The following is a 21,328-nucleotide window of genomic DNA, read 5'->3' as shown; positions in this document are numbered from 1 at the left end:
AAGAAACGTTACACCGCTGCTTATCCAGCATTAACTACAGCAATTTTTAATTAACCTGATTTAGAAGCCAAATATATCACTGATGAAAATGAGAGGGTAGAACGCGCCATCACTTATTCCAGTACGGTGGTCGCAATTGTTGAATTAGAATGGATTCAGATGAACTTCAGTGCATTGCTGCAGCAGTCGGCTGCGTGCCGGGGGCATGGCGGGGGGAGAGGTGCTTCGTGTTGGCCTTGCTGCTCAGAAAAAGGGAGGAAAGGCCCATTCTGGCTCTTATTTAATAAAGTAAAAGAGATGGGGTGTGAACTGATTGCTCATTCCCTCTGTTTTTTTTCCCATCTTTGCTGGCCACCAGCAGACAGCAGCAGCTGAGCTGGGTGAGGAAGGATGCCGGAGGTTCTTTTTGTCTGCCGATAGACCGACGCTGCTGGGGGGTGAAGGCCAGGAAACAGCAGAGATAATCAGGGGCAGCGGCGGTGCTGGGAGGCACAGCAAAAAGAGTACAATAAAATAGAAGGGAGAAAAGAGAAAAGAAGAGTAGAAAAAAGTAGAGAGGAAAGTAGAGCAGAGTAGAGTAGAATGGAGTAAATCTGTGTAGAGTAGAATGGAGTGGAGTAGAGCAGAGTAGAATGGAGAAGATTTGAGTAGAGTAGAGTAGAATGGAGCGGAGAAGAATGGAGTGGAATACAGTAGAGAAGAGTGGAGTGAGGTAGAATAGAGTAGATTTGAGTGGAGTAGAGTAGAGTAGAGTAGAATAGAGTGGAGTGGAGTGGAATAGAGTAAAGAAGAGTGGGGTGTAATGGCATGAAGTTGAGTAGAGTAAAATGGATTGGGGCAGAATGGAGTGGAATGGAATGGAATGGAGTGGAGTGGAGTGGAGTGGAGTGGAGTGGAGTGGAGTGGAGTGGAGTGGAGTGGAGTGGAGTGGGGTGTAATGGCATGAAGTTGAGTAGAGTAGAATGGATTGGGGCAGAATGGAATGGAGTGAAGTGTAATGGAATGGGATGGAATGGAATGGAGTGGAATGGAATGGAGTGGAATGGAATGGAATGGAATGGAATGGAATGGGATGGAATGGGATGGAATGGGATGGAATGGAATGGGATGGGATGGGATGGAATGGGATGGAATGGGATGGGATGGGATGGAATGGGATGGGATGGAATGGAATGGGATGGAATGGGATGGAATGGAATGGAATGGGATGGAATGAGATGGAATGGAATGGGATGGAGTTGAGTGGAGTGGAGTGGAGTGGAGTGGAATGGAATGGAACAGGATGGAATGGAATGGAACGGAATGGAACGGAATGGAGTGGAGTGGAGTGGAGTGGAGTGGAGTGGAGTGGAACGGGATGGAACGGAACGGAACGGAACGGAACGGAATGGAATGGAATGGAATGGAATGGAATGGAATGGAACGGAATGGAATGGAAAGCCAAGCCCTCTAGGAGGGAGTGAAGGTGAATGTGTCCCGGTCTGTTTGAGGGATTTATGCAGAAGCATGTAAAAAGGGACAGAGCTGTTTTGAGTGTCACCATTCTTGATTTGTAAAACTTCCAGCAAAGGGAAGCAGTGCAATAAACCAGAGCAAAGTCAAGCAGACTGAGGTATATGGAGTGTCATCTGTGGCTTCCATGGAAATCAAGAACTTCTAATAAAGTAGAGGATGGATGGTTGATTGCTGAACCATGTGTGACTGCATGTTGGGACTGCTCTGTTTTTGCCTTGGTATCCCAGTTGTCTTTGGCATCACTGAGTGCAGTCTTCTCCATAAAGTCTGGTTTCCCCTTGGCTCTTCCAATTTGGCTGGTTCTGTCTTCTGGCTCTGGGGAGGCACGTCCCCAGTGTGTGGTGGTTTGCAGTCTGGCTCTTCAGGTGCCTGTGATTCCAGCTCCCCAAGCCTTCACGTAGCCTCATTGGTTTCCCCTGAACTCCCTCTGACCGATCCGACTGAAGATGATGGAAATTGAAGATGCTCTGTAACCTTCTCTAAAGTGCCCATTAAAACCTCATGCGTTACATGGTGTCTTCAAGTGGTCTGAGCTGCCTTGCGTGCTCCTTCCAGGTGGCTTGGCAAGTAATGGGGTCCCTCCTCGGGATGGCAGCTGTGCAGTGATGGGTGAATACAAGGGCTGGCATGTTTTTGTCCTTTAGCAAGAAGCTGTGGTTGATGGAAGCACTGAGCATTGGGAATCATTCACTTAATGCCCTTCAGGGTTAGCTAGCTGCAATGCCTAACTTAGATCTGTGGTGTGCATTTGGTAAGTGACAGATCAAACTCGTGCAGCCAAGGAGAACCTTTAAAATAAAGCTGTGCCTCTGGTTTCTCCCAGCTGAATGCTGCATTCAGTGCATGTAATTTCTTGGTAGCGTTCTTCAGAGCACATTGAATGTGCCCATATCCTACATTCTGGTCATTGTCTTCATTTTCAAGGGGAATAAAGGTTAAATATTGATGATGTCACTTGTAAATCTGTGGAGCACATTCATCATCCTTCCTTTGCCCTGGCCTACTGAGAATATTCACCTCCCACCTGTGCTGATGACCTCTTGGCTCACAAGGATGGTTTCTTCCATTCCGTGGATGCTGTCCTATCTTCTCTCACTGCACTTGGAAACCTCATTTCTCCCTTTTTCTCATTGCAGGTTACCCAACAGGATATCCCACCGCTGCCCCAGCCTACAACCCAAACATGTATCCAACCAGCAGCCCCGGCTACGCCCCAGGTAAAACATCTTCCCCCTTTCCCATGCTTATCGTTCTCTCCTTTCACGTAATAGATGGAGACATTTCAGCAATGTGTCCTGTTTGGTGTCTTCATCCCCCCACACCATGTTCCCTTTTCTTTCCTGTGGTGCTGGCACACTCCTGTCTGTCCTGCTGTCCTACTGTCCTGGTGTCTTCTGTCCAGCTCCAGCCCTTCACGTCGCCCTAATCTGGCTCTTCCAAAGCTGTATCAAGTTCTGTCCAGCCAATCTCAACTGCTGTCCCACATTGGTATTCCAAAGTGTATCAGCCACGCTCTTCTCCTAAAATCTTGCTTTCCTTTGGCTTTCCAAAGCTCAGCAGTTCAGTTCTCTGCTGTGAGGACATATTCATCACCTTCCCCTTCCCAGCTTTCTATGAAAGCTCAGCTCAGCTCAGTCCTTCATTCCCCTCTCCACCACCACCTCTGGGAAACCTTATTTGTAGGTACAAAATCTGGTCCATCCTTGCCCCGATGACCCAGACGTGTCTCCTCCCAGTCTCCCCCATCTATCTATCTATCTATCTATCTATCTATCTATCTATCTATCTATCTATCTATCCCAATTGGGATTTCAGCCATTCCACCACGCACTGTGCTTTGTTCCACTGTGGCTGACAAAAGAGATCTTCATTTTGCAGACCGCATGCTCCTTTGCAGCCTTCTTTTCCGGTCCCTCTGCTGGCCATGCTGACAGGTAACAGGCTGATCTGGGTCAGCCCAGCTTCTTCACTGGAACCCAGCTCCGTGCTATCCCTGACCTTGACAAAATCTCCCCCATCCATCTGGAGAGCTGATTACAACAGTAATATACCCCATCCACCACTTTAACTATGCCATCGTCCCTCTCTTTGCCTTTATTCTTGCTCAATGCAAGTGCAGTTTTTCATGTCTTTATTTGCCCAGACTATTTCCCAATCTGTTTATTCAATCTTGCTTGGTGTCCAGAGCCTCGCTGCTGTTTGAGCCCAGCCACCAACCTGACCTGCTGAGTGCCATCACTGCACCGCGTCCCTCAGTGCCACATCCACACATCAAGGGCAGAGAGCAACAGGACAAGGGGGGATGGTTTTAAACTAAAAAGATTTAGATTTAGAGATTCAGGTTAGATGTGAAGAGGAAATTGTTCACCTAAAGGGTCATGAGGCCCTGGCACTGCTGCCCAGAGCTGTGGGTGCCCATCCCTGGGGGTGTCCAAGGCCATGGATGGGGCTGTGGGCACCTGGTGTCCCTGCCCATGCAGCGCTGGGGTTGGGTGGCCTTTGAGGTCCCTTCCAACCCAAACCAGCCTGGGATTCAATGATCTCTGAAATACCTCCAGGGGTGGCACAGAATCGCAGAATTCAGGCTGGAAAGGATCTTCACAAGACCTTCCCACGGATCTCTGCAACCTCCTGGCAGACCTGTCTGTGAAAACTCCAGGAGGATTTGAGTTAATCAAAAGCTTATCAACACGGTTTAGGACTAATTTCATTATGCCACTGTCCTTTTAACATGAAAACAATCAATACATTAATAGTAGAGATCTCTGTGAAGCACGCAGACTTCCCTGAGTGTGATGGAGCCAGTACTGCACTCCACAGCTCAGCTGAGAGAAAGCAATGCTAGATGTGTTCAGTGAAGCCTTCAAGCCTCTTAAAAACCTTTTAACCTCGTCTTAATTACAGCAGAAGCTAATGAAGTGCTCTGCTTAACAGGGATACCTGAACCATCCTGCATTTTTATACATTTGGGCACAAAGCTGGAGATGGTGATATAGGTTATTTTTTTGGGGAGCTGAGGGCTTTTCTTAGGCTCTCATTCAGGAAATCACAGAATCACAAATGCCCGCTGACCATGTGCCACGAGTCAGGATCAAACCAGAGCTTTCACAGTGTCTGGGCTTTGACATGAGCAGTGTTTCTGGAAGCAGGACTTTGCTCCCCAAGAGGTGCCGGCCACCCGTAAATCCTCCTGGAAGATCTAATGCAGAAACAGTGAGGTGAGAAGAGCTGTACAGAAAAAAAAACAACCCCACACCTGTATGGGAGTCTGTCCTGTCAGAGGTGGGCAGCATCCTCTGTGCTCAGAATGGGATGTGAATAGAAAACGTTGGCCTGCAGATTGTAAAAACACGAGTGTGTGGAGAGCAGCAGTGTGTGCAGAGCAGGCAGGCTAAAAGCAGCATGTTTACCTTTCCAAACAAGTCTGGAAAAACAGAAGGTGAGAAGTCAAACTGGGGGCTTTGTAGTCACCCTAGGTTTGTTCAGACCCCAAATATAAGTTGTTATAGACACAAATAGCAATCAGTGGTGGAGCCAGGTGGATAGCTTCTTGTTCCCTGAGGCTGAATCATAGAATGATAGACTCACAGAATCACCAAAAGAACTCCAAGATCATCCTGCTCAATTGTTGACCTACCACCAATATTTTCCCACTAAACCATGTCCCTTAATATAGCAACTAAATGTTTACTGAGTGTAAGACTGCAGTTCAAGGAGGTGGCCAAGGAGCACCCAAACGAGAGGGGAACCTCCTCTCCTCTCCTCTCCTCTCCTCTCCTCTCCTCTCCTCTCCTCTCCTCTCCTCTCCTCTCCTCTCCTCTCCTCTCCTCTCCTCTCCTCTCCTCTCCTCTCCTCTCCTCTCCTCTCCTCTCCTCTCCTCTCCTCTCCTCTCCTCTCCTCTCCTCTCCTCTCCTCTCCTCTCCTCTCCTCTCCTCTCCTCTCCTCTCCTCTCCTCTCCTCTCCTCTCCTCTCCTCTCCTCTCCTCTCCTCTCCTCTCCTCTCCTCTCCTCTCCTCTCCTCTCCTCTCCTCTCCTCTCCTCTCCTCTCCTCTCCTCTCCTCTCCTCCCCTCTTCACAGAAGACATCAGAGATGATGCTTTGTGGGATTGCTTTTTCAGCCTAGGTTATTGCTAAATAGCAGGAATAGGCTGAGAAATGAGACCTACCCAATATGAAAAAGTGTTTTGGTAAAGTCCTGGGGTGAGCTGAAGGATAAACTTCCTTTTCCTTAGCAAATGAGCTGCTTGCACCCACAACAAAAATAATACAGAAGTATCTGTGACAGATTGAATGGAGAAAAAAACAGGGCAACAAGGAATTGTCCTGGAGGCCATCGTATCCCCCAGCACATCCAGGAGGAGGGAGTTGTGCTGAAGGTTCTCCGAGTCATCAGTATTTGGGAGTGGGATGGTGACAGTGGGGACCTCCTCACCACTGGGCTCAGGGGGCCAGGAGGAAAGTGGGGAGAGCTGAGCATCCCCTGCTGCCAGAGCAGTGCTCTCCTCTCCAAAAATGGAATCAGCCTTCAGAAGTTCCCTCGCCATTGTTCGGTGTGGAATCAGCTGCCCCAAACCTTGTTAGTCTGTGGCTTTCATAAGGACAAAAGCACGGAGACTTTGATTTCTCCTACCTTTGTGCTGGCAGCCCGGGCTCTGGGCGTTCTCTCTTTCATTAAAGACACTCAGCCTCTTCCTTGCTTTGATTCTGGCTGTATTTTGTGGCCGCAATCCTCTGCAGCAGGCAGTTCTGTGGATTAATTAAGGCTTGGGTTACTGATTTATTTTATTTTTAAGCAGTGCAAATAATTGTCTGTTGCCTTAGATTTGCATGATGTGAAAGAGGAAGCGAAAGCCCCAGTCAGTCTCCTTTGTGCCACTCAGCCTTTTGTCCCCCTCCCTCTCTCCAATCTGAAGAGCACTCCTAATCTCTGCACAACTTTCTTTCCCTGAAAACCCTCTGCTCGTTTTTGTCAGCCCTTGCAGGATCTTTTTGTCACGAGGCTCAATGCTGATCGGGAGAGCATTGGCGGCTTTCTCGGCGTATAAATTTCATTTCTCTGTTTATCATCCTTAAAAATACTTCTAATAGTTTTGAGAGTAGAAAGATCCCGAAGCCCAGGAAGCTGTCAGGCCATTTTCCAAGAAGAACAAAAATCTTCCAGCTCCTAACGATGCGTGAACACGGCATGGCCAAGCATTGCATCAGCTAGGAAATGGCGAAGGTCAGAACCAGCTCTCCTCCAGGCAGCCCTGCACAGGGTGTCTGTCCTCCACATGAACGACCTTGAGATCAATACAGTTTAGCATAACAGAATCACAGAGTGATTCACTCAGGCTCGAAAAGACCTCCAAGATCCCCAGCCCATCCCAAGCACAGATAAAGGTCGGGTGGAGAACGGCTCGAGAGCAGCCCTGAGGAGAAGGATTTGGGGGTGTTGGTGGATGAAAGACTGGCCAGGCTGGATGGGGCTGTGAGCAACCTGGGCTAGAGGTGCTCTTTCCTACAGCAGGGCGCTGGGTCTGGGTGATCTTCAAAGTCCCTTCCAACCCAAAGCATTCTATGATTCCATGACTCTGTCCCACCATGCCCACTCATCGTATCCCTCAGTGCCATCCATTCACAGTTCTGGATCCCCTGCAGAGGTGGAGACCCCACCACCTCCCTGGGCAACCCATTCCCCATTGGAGAGATCCCACCACGTTTTGAGGTTAGTCCCATAGGGATGATGGATGCTGTCACGGACTCTGCTGTGCACGGATCAGCAGCATGGGGCAAGGGTTGCTCAGAGCACAAGTCCTGCTTCCAACCCCACAAAGACCAGATCTCCCAACCTTATCTCTCATAGAGAAGGCTGCAGTCCTGCTTTGGACCTTTCTGAAGTGTAGAAGCCTGAAAATGCTGCGTAGACAACTTTGGAAGACAGGCACAGGCTCAACACCTTCCAGTATCCATCCCTGTGTCACTCAGAGATGGGAAAATGACCTAAAGGAGAAAATTAAGAACTTATTTCAGAGACAACTGATGCAAAATCAGCTCTGAAAAATGTTCCATCAGTGTGCACGTCGTGGAGCGGGCTGCGTTCTCATCTGTGCTGAATGGAACGGAGTTCAGGAGACGCTGCGGTGCAGTGGCTGAGTCAAAACCAGTCATCTGTGTCAGTACAAAGAGCATTTGCTCAAACTGAATCAGCTGCTGTCATCCAGGAGGCTGGAAATAACCCAGCCACAGAAATGAACGTGTTGTCGGGGTTCACGCCGTCCATCAGCCACGTTGGGATCAGAAGGGATCAGCTTTCCTTTTAACATCTGTGATTCTGGAAGCATCCAACCCGTTGGCAATGAATTTTCAAGCAGTTTGGGATGTCAAGCCCTTTGTAGGCCCTCTGCAGAGATGCTTGCAGCAGAACTGCTGCTCCCGAGTGCATCCCCTCAGCCAGCAAGGTGCTTCCATTCAGAGCTGGGTGGTGGACATATGTGTTGGCCAAAATCCTTTAGGAATATGTGAGAAACAGCCATCACAAACCCAAGTTTAATCTACTTGGATATCTGAAACTCTTTCTGTAGGTTAACCATGCAAACGTTGCCCCTTGACACTGTTTAATAGAGATTTTGAGGGGTGTGAGAGCATCCTCTGTTTGTGGCTTATGAGCTTGCAAGCACAGCAGTCCTCTTGTCAGGTCCTTCTAGAGATGTCCCTGGGATGATCTTTCTCTGGATAGGTGGCCCAAACCTTATAGGTTTTGTTTGGCTTCCATGTGAAGTCATAGAGTGCCACAGGAAGGTGGGGAGCGCCCTCTGCTCCTGCCCACCCCAAATGAAGCACACGTGGTGGTGGTGATGTTCAAAGGCTGCCTTTCAAATGCTCCTCAAGTGCCATCTGCTTTAGCCTTCTATACCCCACGTACCCATGTGACAGTCACCAACACCAAGCTGGATGCTGGTAGTGTTTGATGCCTGTTGTTGACCTCATGGTTCCCATGCAAACAGCATTGGGACCCGTGTGGATTAAAGGATTTTAGCACTCTAGACTTCTGAGTGCTCCACGTGGAGACCTGGAGAGGGCTTTGGGAGGGGCTGGAGTCCCACAGCGCCTCCGGATCCAACAGCAGCAGGGACAGAATTGGAAATGGCTGGAACCAGTCTTGATTGCTCAAGGATCGCTTCCTCCGAGGTCAAGATGAGTGCATCTGTAAGAGGATGAAATCAGGCAAAGGTGGCAGGAGGTCTGCATGGATGAGCAAGGAGCTCATGGGAAAATTCAAAAGCCCATGGAACGTGAAGAAGGGATCTGGCTGCTTGGGAGGAATATCAGAATGCTGTCAGGGCCTACAGGGATGCTGCAAGAAAGGCTGGAGCCCACCTGGAATTAAATGTGTTGAGGGAAGTCAAGGGCAACAAGAAAGACTTCTTTAGGTGTGTCTTAAAGGAGGACTGGGGGAAACGTGGGTCTGCTGCTGAATGAGCTGAGTGCCCTGCTAACAGGAGACTGAGCGTGGGCTTCCTGAATGCCTTCTTTGCTTCAGTCTTTAGTGATGAGACTGCCCCTCGAGAATCCCAAACCCTGGAGGGGTCAGAGGTTGTCTAAGGGAACATGATGCACCCAAATCCATGGGCCCTGATGGGATGCACCCACATGTGCTGAACTGGTAGAAGTGACTGCCAAACCACCCTCTGTCACTTTTGAGAGGTCATGGAGAACAGGAGAGGTGCCTGAAGGCTGGAGGATAGCCAGCATTATACTAGTCTTCAAAAAGGGCAACTGCAGGCAGCCAGGCTCACCTCCATCCCTGGGAAGGTGATGGAACAGCTTGTTCTGGGTGCCATCTCTGAGGAACTGGGGGAGAAAAAGGTTATCAGGAGTAGTCAGCGTGGGTTCACCAGGGGGAAATCATCCTCAGCCAACCTGGTGCCTTCTATGGCTGGATAGATCTGGGGACAATACCGAAATAATTCCTTTCAAGCTTGTCAAACTGAGCACTTAAAATCATTGTGTGCAGTTTTTAAGGAAAAAAACAATGATGTATGTCTCCATTAGGCTGGTTCCTTCCCAGGCAGTCTGCCTTCCCGACTTGCTCGCCTGGTCTCAGCTCTCCTCATCAGTGCCTGCTTTTCATTTTGCTGAAAGTAGGGCATGCACTTTTCTCTTTCGCTGTGCCCATTAATAATGCAGCAGAGAATAATGCTCCGTGTCCATTGCTGCAGTGCCTGCACTGAGCAGAATGGATGTTTCTAGCAGCAGCCCCCGAGGTGGGGGTCAGCAGGGTTGTGCTGTGGCATAGGATGGGGGCTGTGAGCTCTCTGTGCTGCTGCATCCTCCCTGCAGGAAGCATTGCATCAGCGTGCACTGCATCATCTGCTTGGTCCTTTCCCTGCAGTCGTTGGCAAGAGACTAAAACAAATCCAGAAGATGCTGGGAGGAGATAGACCTGCAGAGATGTTAGATAGTCATGGCTGGATTGAAACCTCTGTGGGCGATAGCTTCGTGCACAGGAGATACTGCTGTTCCTGGATGCCTCTCCAGTTCATCTTTTGTGCAGTTTTAAGTGATGGATTCTCCGTGGTGATTCAGTGTGAGGGACATCAAGCTGCAAGTTCCTGGCCAGCTCAGCCCCAGATTGCAATCTGTTTGGCAGATCCAGCATGGAGAGAGGAATTGGCTGAGGAAGGGTCCGTAGACCATCTGAATGGATCTCATGATGATGAATGAGTCTCATCAGCCTTGGATGTGCGGTCGGGTGGTGAAAGTGAATCTGATTTTGAATGTTAAGAACGGTTGGTCATGGAATCATTGAGGTTGGCTGAGACCACTGAGGTCATCGAGTCCAACCGTGGGCCCAGCACCCCGTGCCCATGGCAGCCTGTAGGACCAAGCAGGGTCATTCCCTCGGGTTTCATCCCCTTTCTGTGTGCACACAGCAGGGCAGAGCTGGCGTAGTGCTGTGGCTCTGGAGGCCGTGGGGAGCTGAGTAGCCCAGTGCAGAGAGTCTGGCTGCTGAGCTTGCAATAAAAACTAGGACGGCCCCGTAGTTTCAGAAGAAAAATGAACAGGAAAATACCCATTAAGCCTTTCCTAGAGGCAGTGTCTCTGTTAGGGATCTGCTTGCTCCATAGATGTGCTTTCACCTTAAGTGTAATGGCAGCCCTTGCATCGTAGCATGGTAGAATATCCCAAGAATGCAGAGAAAACTACCCCAATCCATGCTTCTACCAGCTCTCCTTCCAGAGTTTCCAAAGACCCCGTTGATGGGGTGGGATGCTCATAGCATCAGTACCCACCGCATGGGACTAGAATGCAAATAAAATGCCTTGTACCCCTCTCACTGGGGTTTCCAGCTGAGAAGCATGAGGGACAGCTGTTCCTTGTCCCCATGCACAGGGACTCACCCAATCCTGCCTTGTGCTGCATCTTGTGTTGCCTTGTTTCAGTGCTTCTTATGCACATAGACACACTGTCACATATCTGTTGGCTAGAAGTCATGATTCAGCATGTTTATTGCATCAAACCATTAAGCTGCTGCTCTGAAAAGCCATAAGTCCCCAGAGATGTCCCCAGGGATGTCCTCAAATCCACCTGTGTTGGCTGTGTCCCCCGTGTAGGTCTTCAGACTGGTCTCTTGGCTCAGGAGAGTGGTCACTTCTGTGGGGTTTAGTGGGGAGGTGATGGGTTTTGTGGAAGAGGTGATGGGTTTTGTGGAAGAGGTGATGGGTTTTGAGGAGGAGGTGATGGGTTTTGTGGGGAGGGGATGGGTTTTGAGGAGGAGGTGATGGGTTTTGTGGAGGGGATGATGGGTTTTGAGGAGGAGGTGATGGGTTTTGTGGAAGAGGTGATGGGTTTTGTGGAGGGGATGATGGGTTTTGTGGATGAGGTGATGGGTTTTGAGGAGGAGATGATGGGTTTTGAGGAGGAGGTGATGGGTTTTGTGGAAGAGGTGATGGGTTTTGTGGAGGAGGTGATGGGTTTTGTGGAAGAGGTGATGGGTTTTGTGGAGGGGATGATGGGTTTTGTGGAAGAGGTGATGGGTTTTGTGGAGGAGGTGATGGGTTTTGTGGAAGAGGTGATGGGTTTTGTGGAAGAGGTGATGGGTTTTGTGGAGGAGGTGATGGGTTTAGTGGGGAGGTGATGGGTTTTGTGGATGAGGTGATGGGTTTTGTGGATGAGGTGATGGGTTTAGTGGGGAGGTGATGGGTTTTGTGGATGAGGTGATGGGTTTTATGGAGGAGGTGATGGGTTTTATGGAGGAGATGATGGGTTTTGAGGAGGAGGTGATGGGTTTTGAGGAGGAGGTGATGGGTTTTGTGGAAGAGGTGATGGGTTTTGTGGAAGAAGTGATGGGTTTTGTGGAAGAGGTGATGGGTTTTGTGGAAGAGGTGATGGGTTTTGTGGGGAGGGGATGGGTTTTGTGGAAGAGGTGATGGGTTTTATGGAAGAGGTGATGGGTTTTGTGGAGGGGGTGATGGGTTTTGTGGAAGAGGTGATGGGTTTTGTGGACGAGATGATGGATTTTGTGGAGGGGATGATGGGTTTTGTGGAGGAGGTGATGGGTTTTGTGGACGAGATGATGGGTTTTGTGGAGGGGATGATGGGTTTTGTGGAAGAGGTGATGGGTTTTGTGGAAGAGGTTATATGGAAGAGGTGATGAGTTCACTACAACGCACTGCACAAACCAACCCACCATGGGATACCCCAGTATGAAATTCCTACATGAATTTGTCCTAAAAGGGAAACAAAAAGGAGGGCAGCAAAGCGGTTCCAGTGGGCCTTGAATGGGGGTGGCCATGTCTTCCTTGCTCTAATGTTTCTCTTCTTTCTCACTCAAGCTACACTTCTGATGAAGCAAGCCTGGCCACAGACCTCCTCCTCCTGTGCCACAGAGGGCACCTTCCACCTCCCAGTGGACACTGGGACCGAGAACAGAACCTATCAGGCTTCTTCTGCAGCATTCAGTAAATAAACCTTTTCTTCTGGGGTTTTTCTCAGTCGTTTTGTGCTGGAGGGTTTAGTTCTGATGTTCAGTGACCCTCTGCGAGGCTGCAGAGCATCTCACGTGGGTGAAATATCCATCCCAGCGTGTCTGCTCTCGTATCAACACGAGGTTTGGGTGTCGGGAAGTCTTTCTTATGGAAAAGGGGTGTCCCTGTCATTCTGTGTAGCAGGGGCTGTAACCCCAACATGGGATGTGGGCTCTGCATCCTAATTTCAGCGGCCCAAATGGTGAGGCTTTTTAAAATGTCGGAGTGTAACTGGTAGAAGCTGAGCTGTCACTCAGCAGTTTTCCCTTGCAGTTCAGCACATGCCTGGATGTGGTTTTCCTCCCTATTGTGCTGCTGCAGTTGAGATTCCTCCCTTAAAATCAAGGGGAACAGGAGCTGAGCTGCAGGTACCGCAGTAGGAAAGGATTTGGGGGAAAAGAGTGGGATGAAGAAGGTGGTGAGGAGCCTTGGTGGTAATGATGGAAGCAAAGGGGTGAGGACAGGAATGGGGAAATGGGAAATGGGGTCCTACAGCCCCTCGTGGCCCTACAGCCCCCCATGGCCCTACAGCCCCCCATGGCCCTACAGCCCTCATGGCCCTACAGCCCCTCATGGCTCTACAGCCCCTCATGGCCCTACAGCCCCTCATGGCCCTACAGCCCCTCATGGCCCTACAGCCCCTCATGGCCCTATAGCCCCTCATGGCTCTACAGCCCCTCATGGCTCTACAGCCCCTCATGGCCCTACAGCCCCTCATGGCTCTACAGCCCCTCATGGCCCTACAGCCCCTCATGGCTCTACAGCCCCTCATGGCCCTACAGCCCCTCATGGCCCTATAGCCCCTCATGGCCCTATAGCCCCTCATGGCCCTACAGCCCCTCTTGGCCCTATAGCCCCTCATGGCCATACAGCCCCTCATGGCCCTACAGCCCTCATGGCCTACAGCCCTTCATGGCCCTATAGCCCCTCTTGGCCCTACAGCCCCTCATGGCCCTACAGCTTTCATGGCCCTACAAGCCCTCATGGCCCTACAGCCCCTCATGGCCCTACAGCCCCTCATGACCCTACAACCTTTCATGGCCTTCCAGCTCCTCTGTTTCTGTTACCTGGGAGCTGATCCCTCCCCCCACCACAACCTCCTTTCAGGAGTTGTAGGGCCATAAGGTCTCCCCTGAGCTCCACACTGACCCGTCCCAGTTCTCTCAGCCATTCCCACAGCGCTGTGCTCCAGACCTTAAGAGCTTTCCATGGGCATCATCAACAAAGCATCACATTCCTGCAGTCATGCTCCTGGGGTGAATGGTGCAGAACTCAGCACAGAGCTTTCATCCTCACCTCCCCTCATTCCCCATCACCCTTAGGATAAAAATTTGTGCAATTCAGTGCAATTTTGCACTGTAGGATCCGTGGGGTTGAGATTTCTGGGGTGGTGTGAAGCATTTAATCAGCAATTTTAATAGGAGCTGGAGCTCCTACGCTTGCTATTGCTTTTTATTAAAATCCCAGCCCTCTGTGGAACCACAGCATGGGCTGGGTGAACTCCTAATCCCCCTGAGGTTGTCATAATCAGGCTTTAAAATTAGCTGTCAGACATGCGTGTCTGAGAGGAGCACAAATCATTATGTGACGTTAAAACTTGGCTATGAGCTGCTTTTACCTGCAAGCCAGTGTGGATTGCTCGCTTTTTTCCCCATTGTTTTATAAAGAATGAGGGTTGCATCTGCCTGGGCTGTTGTGTTTAACACCTTTTTTAATGTAGCAGTTAAATTGTCATTCAGCAGTGGGGAAACTGCAGCAAGGTCCATTCTGCATTCGGAGTGGGCTGAGGGTTGGCCTTGTGGCCCTACAGCTCCTCATGGTCCTACAGCTCCTTGTGGTGGCCTTACAGCTCCTTGTGATGGCTCTACAACTCCTCATGGCCCTACAAATCCTCATGGCCCAACATTTCCTCATGTCTCTACAGTCCCTCATGACCCTACAACTCCTCATGGCCTTACAGCTCCTCAAGGTCCTACAGCTCCTCGTAGTGGCCCTATGGCTCCTCATGGCCCCACATCTGCTCATGGTGGCTCTACAGCTCCTTGTGATGGCCTTACAGCCCCTCATGGCCTTACAGCCCCTCATGGACCTACAGCCCCTCATGGCCCTACAGCTCCACATGGTGTTCCTACAGCTCCTCATGGCCCTAGTGCTCCTCATGGTGTCCCTACAGCCCCTCATGGCTTTAGAGCTCCTCATGGCCCTGTACCTCCTCATGGTGGCCCTACAGCTCCTCATCACCGTACAGCTCCTTGCTGCTGCCCTACAGCTCTTCGTGTTGGTCCTACAACAGGATGGAGTTCTCCCCGTAGACCCTCCAGCACACAGAAGCTCCAGCACAGGGTTCCCCCTCTCTATTCCATTCTGTTATGCACTCTGCTATAAGTCTCAGGAAGGGAATCAGACCCTTTGTGTTTAATTAACACTTTTATTCCAAATCTGCAGCGCTCAGAAGGCCGCAAGATGCTGTTTGCAGTCCCTGGAAAACTCCTTGTTATCTTCACACTGAGTATTAGCAAACTTGAAATCTTGACCTTCATTAATTGCTGTGTTGAGTGCTGATGGGTTCATTATGTCTGAGTGTTGGGGTGTGTTACCACTCTGCTGAGCCTTGAATTTCTCCTCTCCATCCTACTCAGTGTTCGGGACCCATGGGCCCCATCTGCCCTCAAAGATGACTTAAGACTTTAAGAATTCTTGAGGATTTTCCCCCAATTTAGCACTGGAGAATCACAGAATCATAGAATCACCAAGTTGGAAAAGACCTCCAAGATCATCCAGTCCAACCATCCACCTACCACCAGTATTTCACACTAAACCATGTTATTCGGTGTTGTCCCACCAGTGGGATCTGTTCCTTGTATGGCATCAGCAGAGTGAGTTCCTTCTTGTCCTTCACTGCAAGAGTGACCTCAAAGCCACTGAGACTTCAGAAGTAGAATCACAGAATCAGTCACTGAGGTTGGAGAAACCTCCAAGAGCCCCAAGTGCAACCTCAACCGAACCCCAACCCAACTCAACCCCAACCCAACCCCCATCCAACCCCAGCCCAACCCCAACCCAACCCCAACCCCAACCCATCTCCCAACCCCAACCCATCTCCCAACCCCAACCCAACCCAACCCCAACCCAACCCCAACTCAACCCCAACCCAACCCATCTCCCAACCCAACCCCAACCCAACCCCAACTCAACCCCAACCCAACCCATCTCCCAACCCAACCCCAACCCAACCCCAACCCATCTCCCAACCCAACCCAAACCCAACCCCAACCCAACCCCAACCCCAACCCATCTCCCAACCCAACCCCAACCCATCTCCCAACCCAACCCCAATCCAACCCCAACCCCAACCCAACCCAACCCCAACCCATCCCTACCGACCACATCCCCAAGTGCCACACTGCCCTTCAGCACAGATGTGCACATAGCAATCATGGGCTCTTCCTCCGAAATAACTTTTGAGGCGTTGGAGCCTTGGAGAGAACTCTCACCTGGAATGGAAACACAAAAAATAGAGAATCAGTCCTCCAGCATCTCCTTGCTCCACCCATGGTCAGCAGGTGCCAGCTCAGCCAATATGATCACGGTGTCCCTTGTTTGGGATGGATTTCCCCATCTTGTTTGGGATGGATTTCCTCATTTTGGGATGGATTCTTCATCTTAATTCATCAGCTCAGCACCTATCAAATACTTTCCTTAGAGCTCAGCAGTGTGCACTCACTACAGAGCTAATGGCTTTTCCTAATGGCTACGGAGCAGACTTGCTGCTCTTGTCACCAGTGCACAGAGCCTGCAGATACAAAGTTTTTGGAGGAGCAGCTGTTGTCCTGAGGGCACCTTTGGAGGCACAGGGACTCTTTTGGTGGTGATAAACAAGCCTCACATCCCCAGTAGGTTCTTAGGGACATGAAGGGACCAGCACAGTGGGTTTGTGGGCTTGGGCATTTGCTTTCTGGTTGCTTGAACACTGACAATGCCATCACAGTACCATGCAGCTATAGAGCTTGCTCTCTGCTGACATACCTGGAGAGAAACTGGGTGGCACAGCCCCACAGCTGAATGGAAGGGGAGCCTTCCCCTCCTCTTGCTGCTTTTTGGGGGGATGTGACAGCAGTGCTGCCCTGTGAAGTGAGATCCCACAGCAGTAAAGTTCTTTTATCCACTGCACCTCTAGCAGGAAAGGTGAGAGGACAAAAACATGGGGAGGAGAGCGGGGAAGAAACTTAATTTCAGGAACCAGAGCTATTGAGACATGCAAGTGAGTCTGATTCTGCAGCCCCAGGCTGCATGGAGTCCTGTGGGGCCGTGCATTGCCTTTTTTGTGCTGAGATGTTGGGGCTCATCGACCTCATGTAGGCAGCAATTTGGAGGACAGAGTGCAGCCCTTTCCAGGCAAGAACAACCGTATCCAGCCCTCGGAATGCTGCTGACACCTGAATACCTCCAGGCAGCGGATTTGAAGCTGGATGCCCTATTTTGCAGAGGGAAGAGCCAGAGGAAGGGTCCTGCACTGGGTAGCAGTGGTTGCAGTGGTTTGTGAGCGTGGGGGTTGGATGTTTGTGATGCTGGTGCTGCCCTTGGCAGCTTCTCTCAGCTGGGAGGCTGTTTTTCCCCCTGATAAGACTCCCTCCTGCCCCACAGTCCATCCCCTTTGCTCTAAGTGATGCTGCAGCTGCATCCCTCCTACCAACAGCATCTCTCCCAGCCAAGCTCCAGGGGGCAGCAGGACCTGGGGCCAAAGTTGTAAGGCCTGTGGCTGTCTCACCAGGAGCAAACCTCCCCCTCACCTCCTCTCCTTTGGTCTTTCTTTGCCAGGGTACACTGCAGGGACTCCCTACAAGGTCCCACCAACCCAGAGCAACAACGCGCCTCCTCCCTACTCTCCGTCTCCGAATCCGTACCAAACTGCTATGTACCCCATCAGAAGTGCCTACCCACAGCAGAACCTGTACACCCAGGTACGTGCCTCACTCTGCATCTCCCACCACCACCTGATATCTTCCCTGGAGTCCTTGCCTCCCCAAATCCCACACCTGAATGTTGGGGCTCGGCCGTCAATGTCATACATGAGGTCCCCTTCCCAGTGGCATCTCCATGCCTTGCCCTCCTGCTTCCCATGGCACAGCCCCCTGTGTCACCTTCACCAGCATGGCCCAGATTTGTGTCCCTGAGCACCTGGCTGGGCTCCCAGTGCCATCTTCCCTCTTCCAACATTGCCACTGCCTCCAGGCATGCACCACAGCCAAGACCCCATGTTGGACAGGTGTCCTCCAATAATCTCCTTGCTGCCCCTTCCTGCAGGAGATAATGAGCTCCCTGCAGCTCTCTGGCCCTGCAGCTTTCCTGGCTTTTTTCCTTCCACTTAAATGGCAAATAGGACTTCTCCTGCAGCCGTGACCTGGTTCCTCCATGCCAGGTTGAGTCCGAAGCATCTCCTCTGCTCCATTTTGTCCACTTAGTTTCCATTAGCTGAGCACAGGGGAAGCTGTTGGGGTCAGACGTGTGCTCAGGTGCTCTCTGCTGGTTCCTGTCGTGCTCCCCATCAGCTGGCACAAAAGCTGGCAGCAGTTTTGTCATCAGGCCCAGGCTGCTCTTTGCCACCACTGGGACTTAACTCTATGGGCTGACCCCTGCTGCGCTGGAACCAATGGAACCTGGTGTTGAGCACAGGCACTTTGCAAGGAAGATGCTGGCTGCTGAGATGAGCACAGGCAGGGGAAAGCTGAATCATAGGATCGTAGACTCACCAAGGTTGGAAAATACCTCCAAGATCTCCCAGCCCAACCATCCACCCTTCACCAGTATTTATCCATTGAAGGCTGTGTCCTGTCCTGATCCTGAGCTGGGCGTGCAGCTGCATCCCAGTGACACCATCCCAGCAAGGGTGTCAGCTGCTCTGTGCTCTGCTCTACCAGAAAGGTTTCTGGCTGATTTCTGTCCCCTTCCTCATCTCTCTTGGCAAGTTCTTCCCTTCCCCAGTGTAATGCAGTGTGCCTACAGTCTGCCCTATCAGCCTGAAAGGAAGAAGTAATCTGATAGTTCATCCATTTCTCCTTTCCCCCCTTCATCCATACCTGTAGGGCTTCTCCCACGCCTGCCCCAAACTGCAATAAGATCTCCTCTCATTGTTCTCAGCCCTCTGATCCTTCTGACCTTCCCTGTTCTCGCAGCACTGCACTGCTCACGTTTCGGGATCGCCGTTACATGGGATGTGGGGCTTTCTCTGCTGACTCCTTTCTTTTCCTCCCACCCATTTTCTCCCCCTTGTTTCCAACTCCCTCGGGTCTCAGCAGCCCAGGTTTCAGAGCCCCTCTGTCTCCCTTTGGAAACCCGAGGAGACGGTGCTCCCTTTTGTCTGCCCGCTTCCCGTGCCGACGTTGGCCCTTTGGGATCAGATGCGGCCACAGTTCCTCCTTTCTTTCCATCTCTTGCTCATTTTGCATGCCAGCAGCCAATATATTTTGGACCCAGCCCCATTTCATCCCATCAAATCATGCAGCATGAAGTGTGGCATCGTTAAGGTTGGGAAAGACTGCTTTTTCCATCGAGTCCAACCCAGCTGACCCATTGCAGCCGTGCCCCCTACCCACGATCGTAGAATCATAGAATTGCTCAGGTTGGAAAAGACATTAAAGATCATCAAGTCCAACTGCATCCAGCCATCCTACCCTAACAACCCTCCTCTAAATCACGTCCCCGAGCACCACACCCAAATGGTTTTTAGACACATTCAGGGATGGTGACTCAACCACCTCCTTGGGAAGCCCATTCCAGTGCTTATGGCACTGGGGTTGGCTTGTGATGCCAACCCCATTCCCGTTGGAGGAATAAATAAATCCTTCTGTTTGAAATTGTCCTGGGGGAAAGGGGTGGAGGCTGGGAGAACTTCTAGAGAATGGGAAAAAATGTGGATCGGGGGTTTCTCTTCGGTGCCTCGAAGCTGTGGGTGCCCCATCCATTGAGACCAGCCGTGCCAATACATGCACAGGACGTGGGCTTTCTGTGGGACGACAGAGTGTTTTCCCTTCCTCAAACAGGGAGCTTATTACACCCAGCCAGTGTACGCGGCACAGCCCCACGTTATCCATCACACCACTGTGGTTCAGCCCAACAGCATCCCGTCGGCCATCTACCCGGCCCCCGTCGCTGCGCCCCGGACCAACGGCGTGGCCATGGGGATGGTCGCTGGTACCACCATGGCCATGTCAGCAGGTAAGAAGCTTCCCTGGCCCCGCAGATCCACAGCAGTGGGTTCATCTCTTGGATGGGACGAACCCAAGCAACGCACGCCGGCAGAAACCAATTCGTTTGCACCTTATGCTGATATCACCCGTGAGGTCGCAGAGGAGCTCTTCCATTTGCTGTGCCCTAGAGGGACACGCTTCTGCACTCTGTTCCACAAACAAGGCAACAGCCAAGCTTGCCCTTCTCCACCCACAGTTGCATCTCTACCCTCGAGCTCTTTGTTAAGACGCTTCTGCTCCTGCTGCACACAATGAAACGAGCATTAACCTTGGTTTACACATCACTCTCAAATCCTGTGTGTTGTATGCACAGGGTTATTTCAGCCCTGGTAAAACGTGATTAACTGATGACACATGAAGGCACTGAGCAAGGCTATGGGCCATTTTTTTTTTCCAGACCTTGTATTTCGCTCCTCAGCAGTTCTGCACAAAACAATTCATAGCATTGTGCACTGAATTACGCATTGTTCACCCATTTGCATCTGCATTAGTGGAGAAATAGGGCTCTGTTGACTCCCTGTTACACGGAGGGATTGCAGCCTGCGCTTCACAAGAACCACTCCAAGATATTTACTAGTGTTGCTTGCACTGAGAAGTGGGCAGATCTAATTAATGCATGTGGGATGCCCTGAAGAGCAGCCTGTTACTCTTAGAGCAGAGACATTTGAGACCGTATTCTCCATTGAGAATCACCAAGGTTGGAAAAGACCTCAAAGCTCATCCAGTCCAACCGTTCACCTATTCCCAACAGCTCCCACTAAACCACGTCCCTCAACACAACATCCAGCCTTTCCTTGAACACCCCCAGGCTCGGTGACTCCACCACCTCCCTGGGCATCCATTCCAGTGCCTAAATGGCATTCCAGTGCCATTTTTGTGTCTGCTGAAGGCACCGGGCACGTTCTCACTTGGAATCCCCAACATATCGTGGCTCAGAGAGGAGGGGATGCTCCTGGTGTGCCCCTGGGCTCTCTGGGCTCTGCTCCTCGGGGCTCTCCAAAGCCTCTTGCACGCGGTGCTGAGTTACAGCGATCCCTTCTCACCCCCCTTGTGCCATGATGCCTTCACGCCAAGCTTTTCTCCTCGCTGTCGCTGCAGGAACCTTGTTGACCACCCCACAACACACTGCCATCGGAGCACATCCAGTTTCTGTGCCAACGTACCGGGCTCAAGGAACCCCCACCTACAGCTACGTACCGCCGCACTGGTAAACCCACTGGCCAAGTCATGTAAGTGCTGCAGGAGAACTGCCCTCCTTCTGCCTCTGGGACACGGGGACGGAACCATGGGCAGCCCCTCCTGCAGGCTGCTTGCCCAGGGGATGCTCTAAGTGGATGTTAGGTTGTAAATTGGGAAGAATTTCTTCCCAATCTCTTCTCCAAAGAGCAGACAAGCACTGGCATGGGCTGCCCACAGAGTGGTGGGGTGCCCATCCTCAGAACCATGGGGATGTGGCACTTGGGGACACGGTCATTGGGCATTGGGTGGTCATAGAGGTCCTGCTGCCCACTGCCAGGCGTTACCTGTGAGCAAGTGATGCATTTCGTGCATACTGAGT

General features: G+C 51.1%; 1 protein-coding gene across 2 annotated transcripts in view; it reads left to right on the top strand.

The window, feature by feature from the left end:
* The window catches only part of FAM168A (family with sequence similarity 168 member A), a gene marked incomplete at both ends in the record, with an annotated part of 73,852 nt that extends 52,871 nt beyond the window's left edge, over positions 1-20,981 (top strand). Inside the window, 5 exons of one of the 2 annotated variants that reach the window (XM_079542978.1) lie at positions 2,652-2,732; positions 12,332-12,457; positions 17,342-17,484; positions 19,564-19,738; positions 20,869-20,981. In XM_079542978.1, coding sequence (XP_079399104.1) covers positions 2,652-2,732; positions 12,332-12,457; positions 17,342-17,484; positions 19,564-19,738; positions 20,869-20,981 — 638 coding nt within the window. The remainder of the gene's footprint in view (positions 1-2,651; positions 2,733-12,331; positions 12,458-17,341; positions 17,485-19,563; positions 19,739-20,868) is intronic. The other variant, XM_079542977.1, reaches the window with a different exon arrangement.
* Positions 20,982-21,328: the final 347 nt, after the last annotated feature.

This window comes from Tetrao urogallus, assembly GCF_951394365.1.
Source record: "Tetrao urogallus genome assembly, chromosome: 1".
Lineage (NCBI taxonomy): Eukaryota > Metazoa > Chordata > Aves > Galliformes > Phasianidae > Tetrao > Tetrao urogallus.
This window is presented reverse-complemented; position numbering and strand designations above follow the sequence as displayed.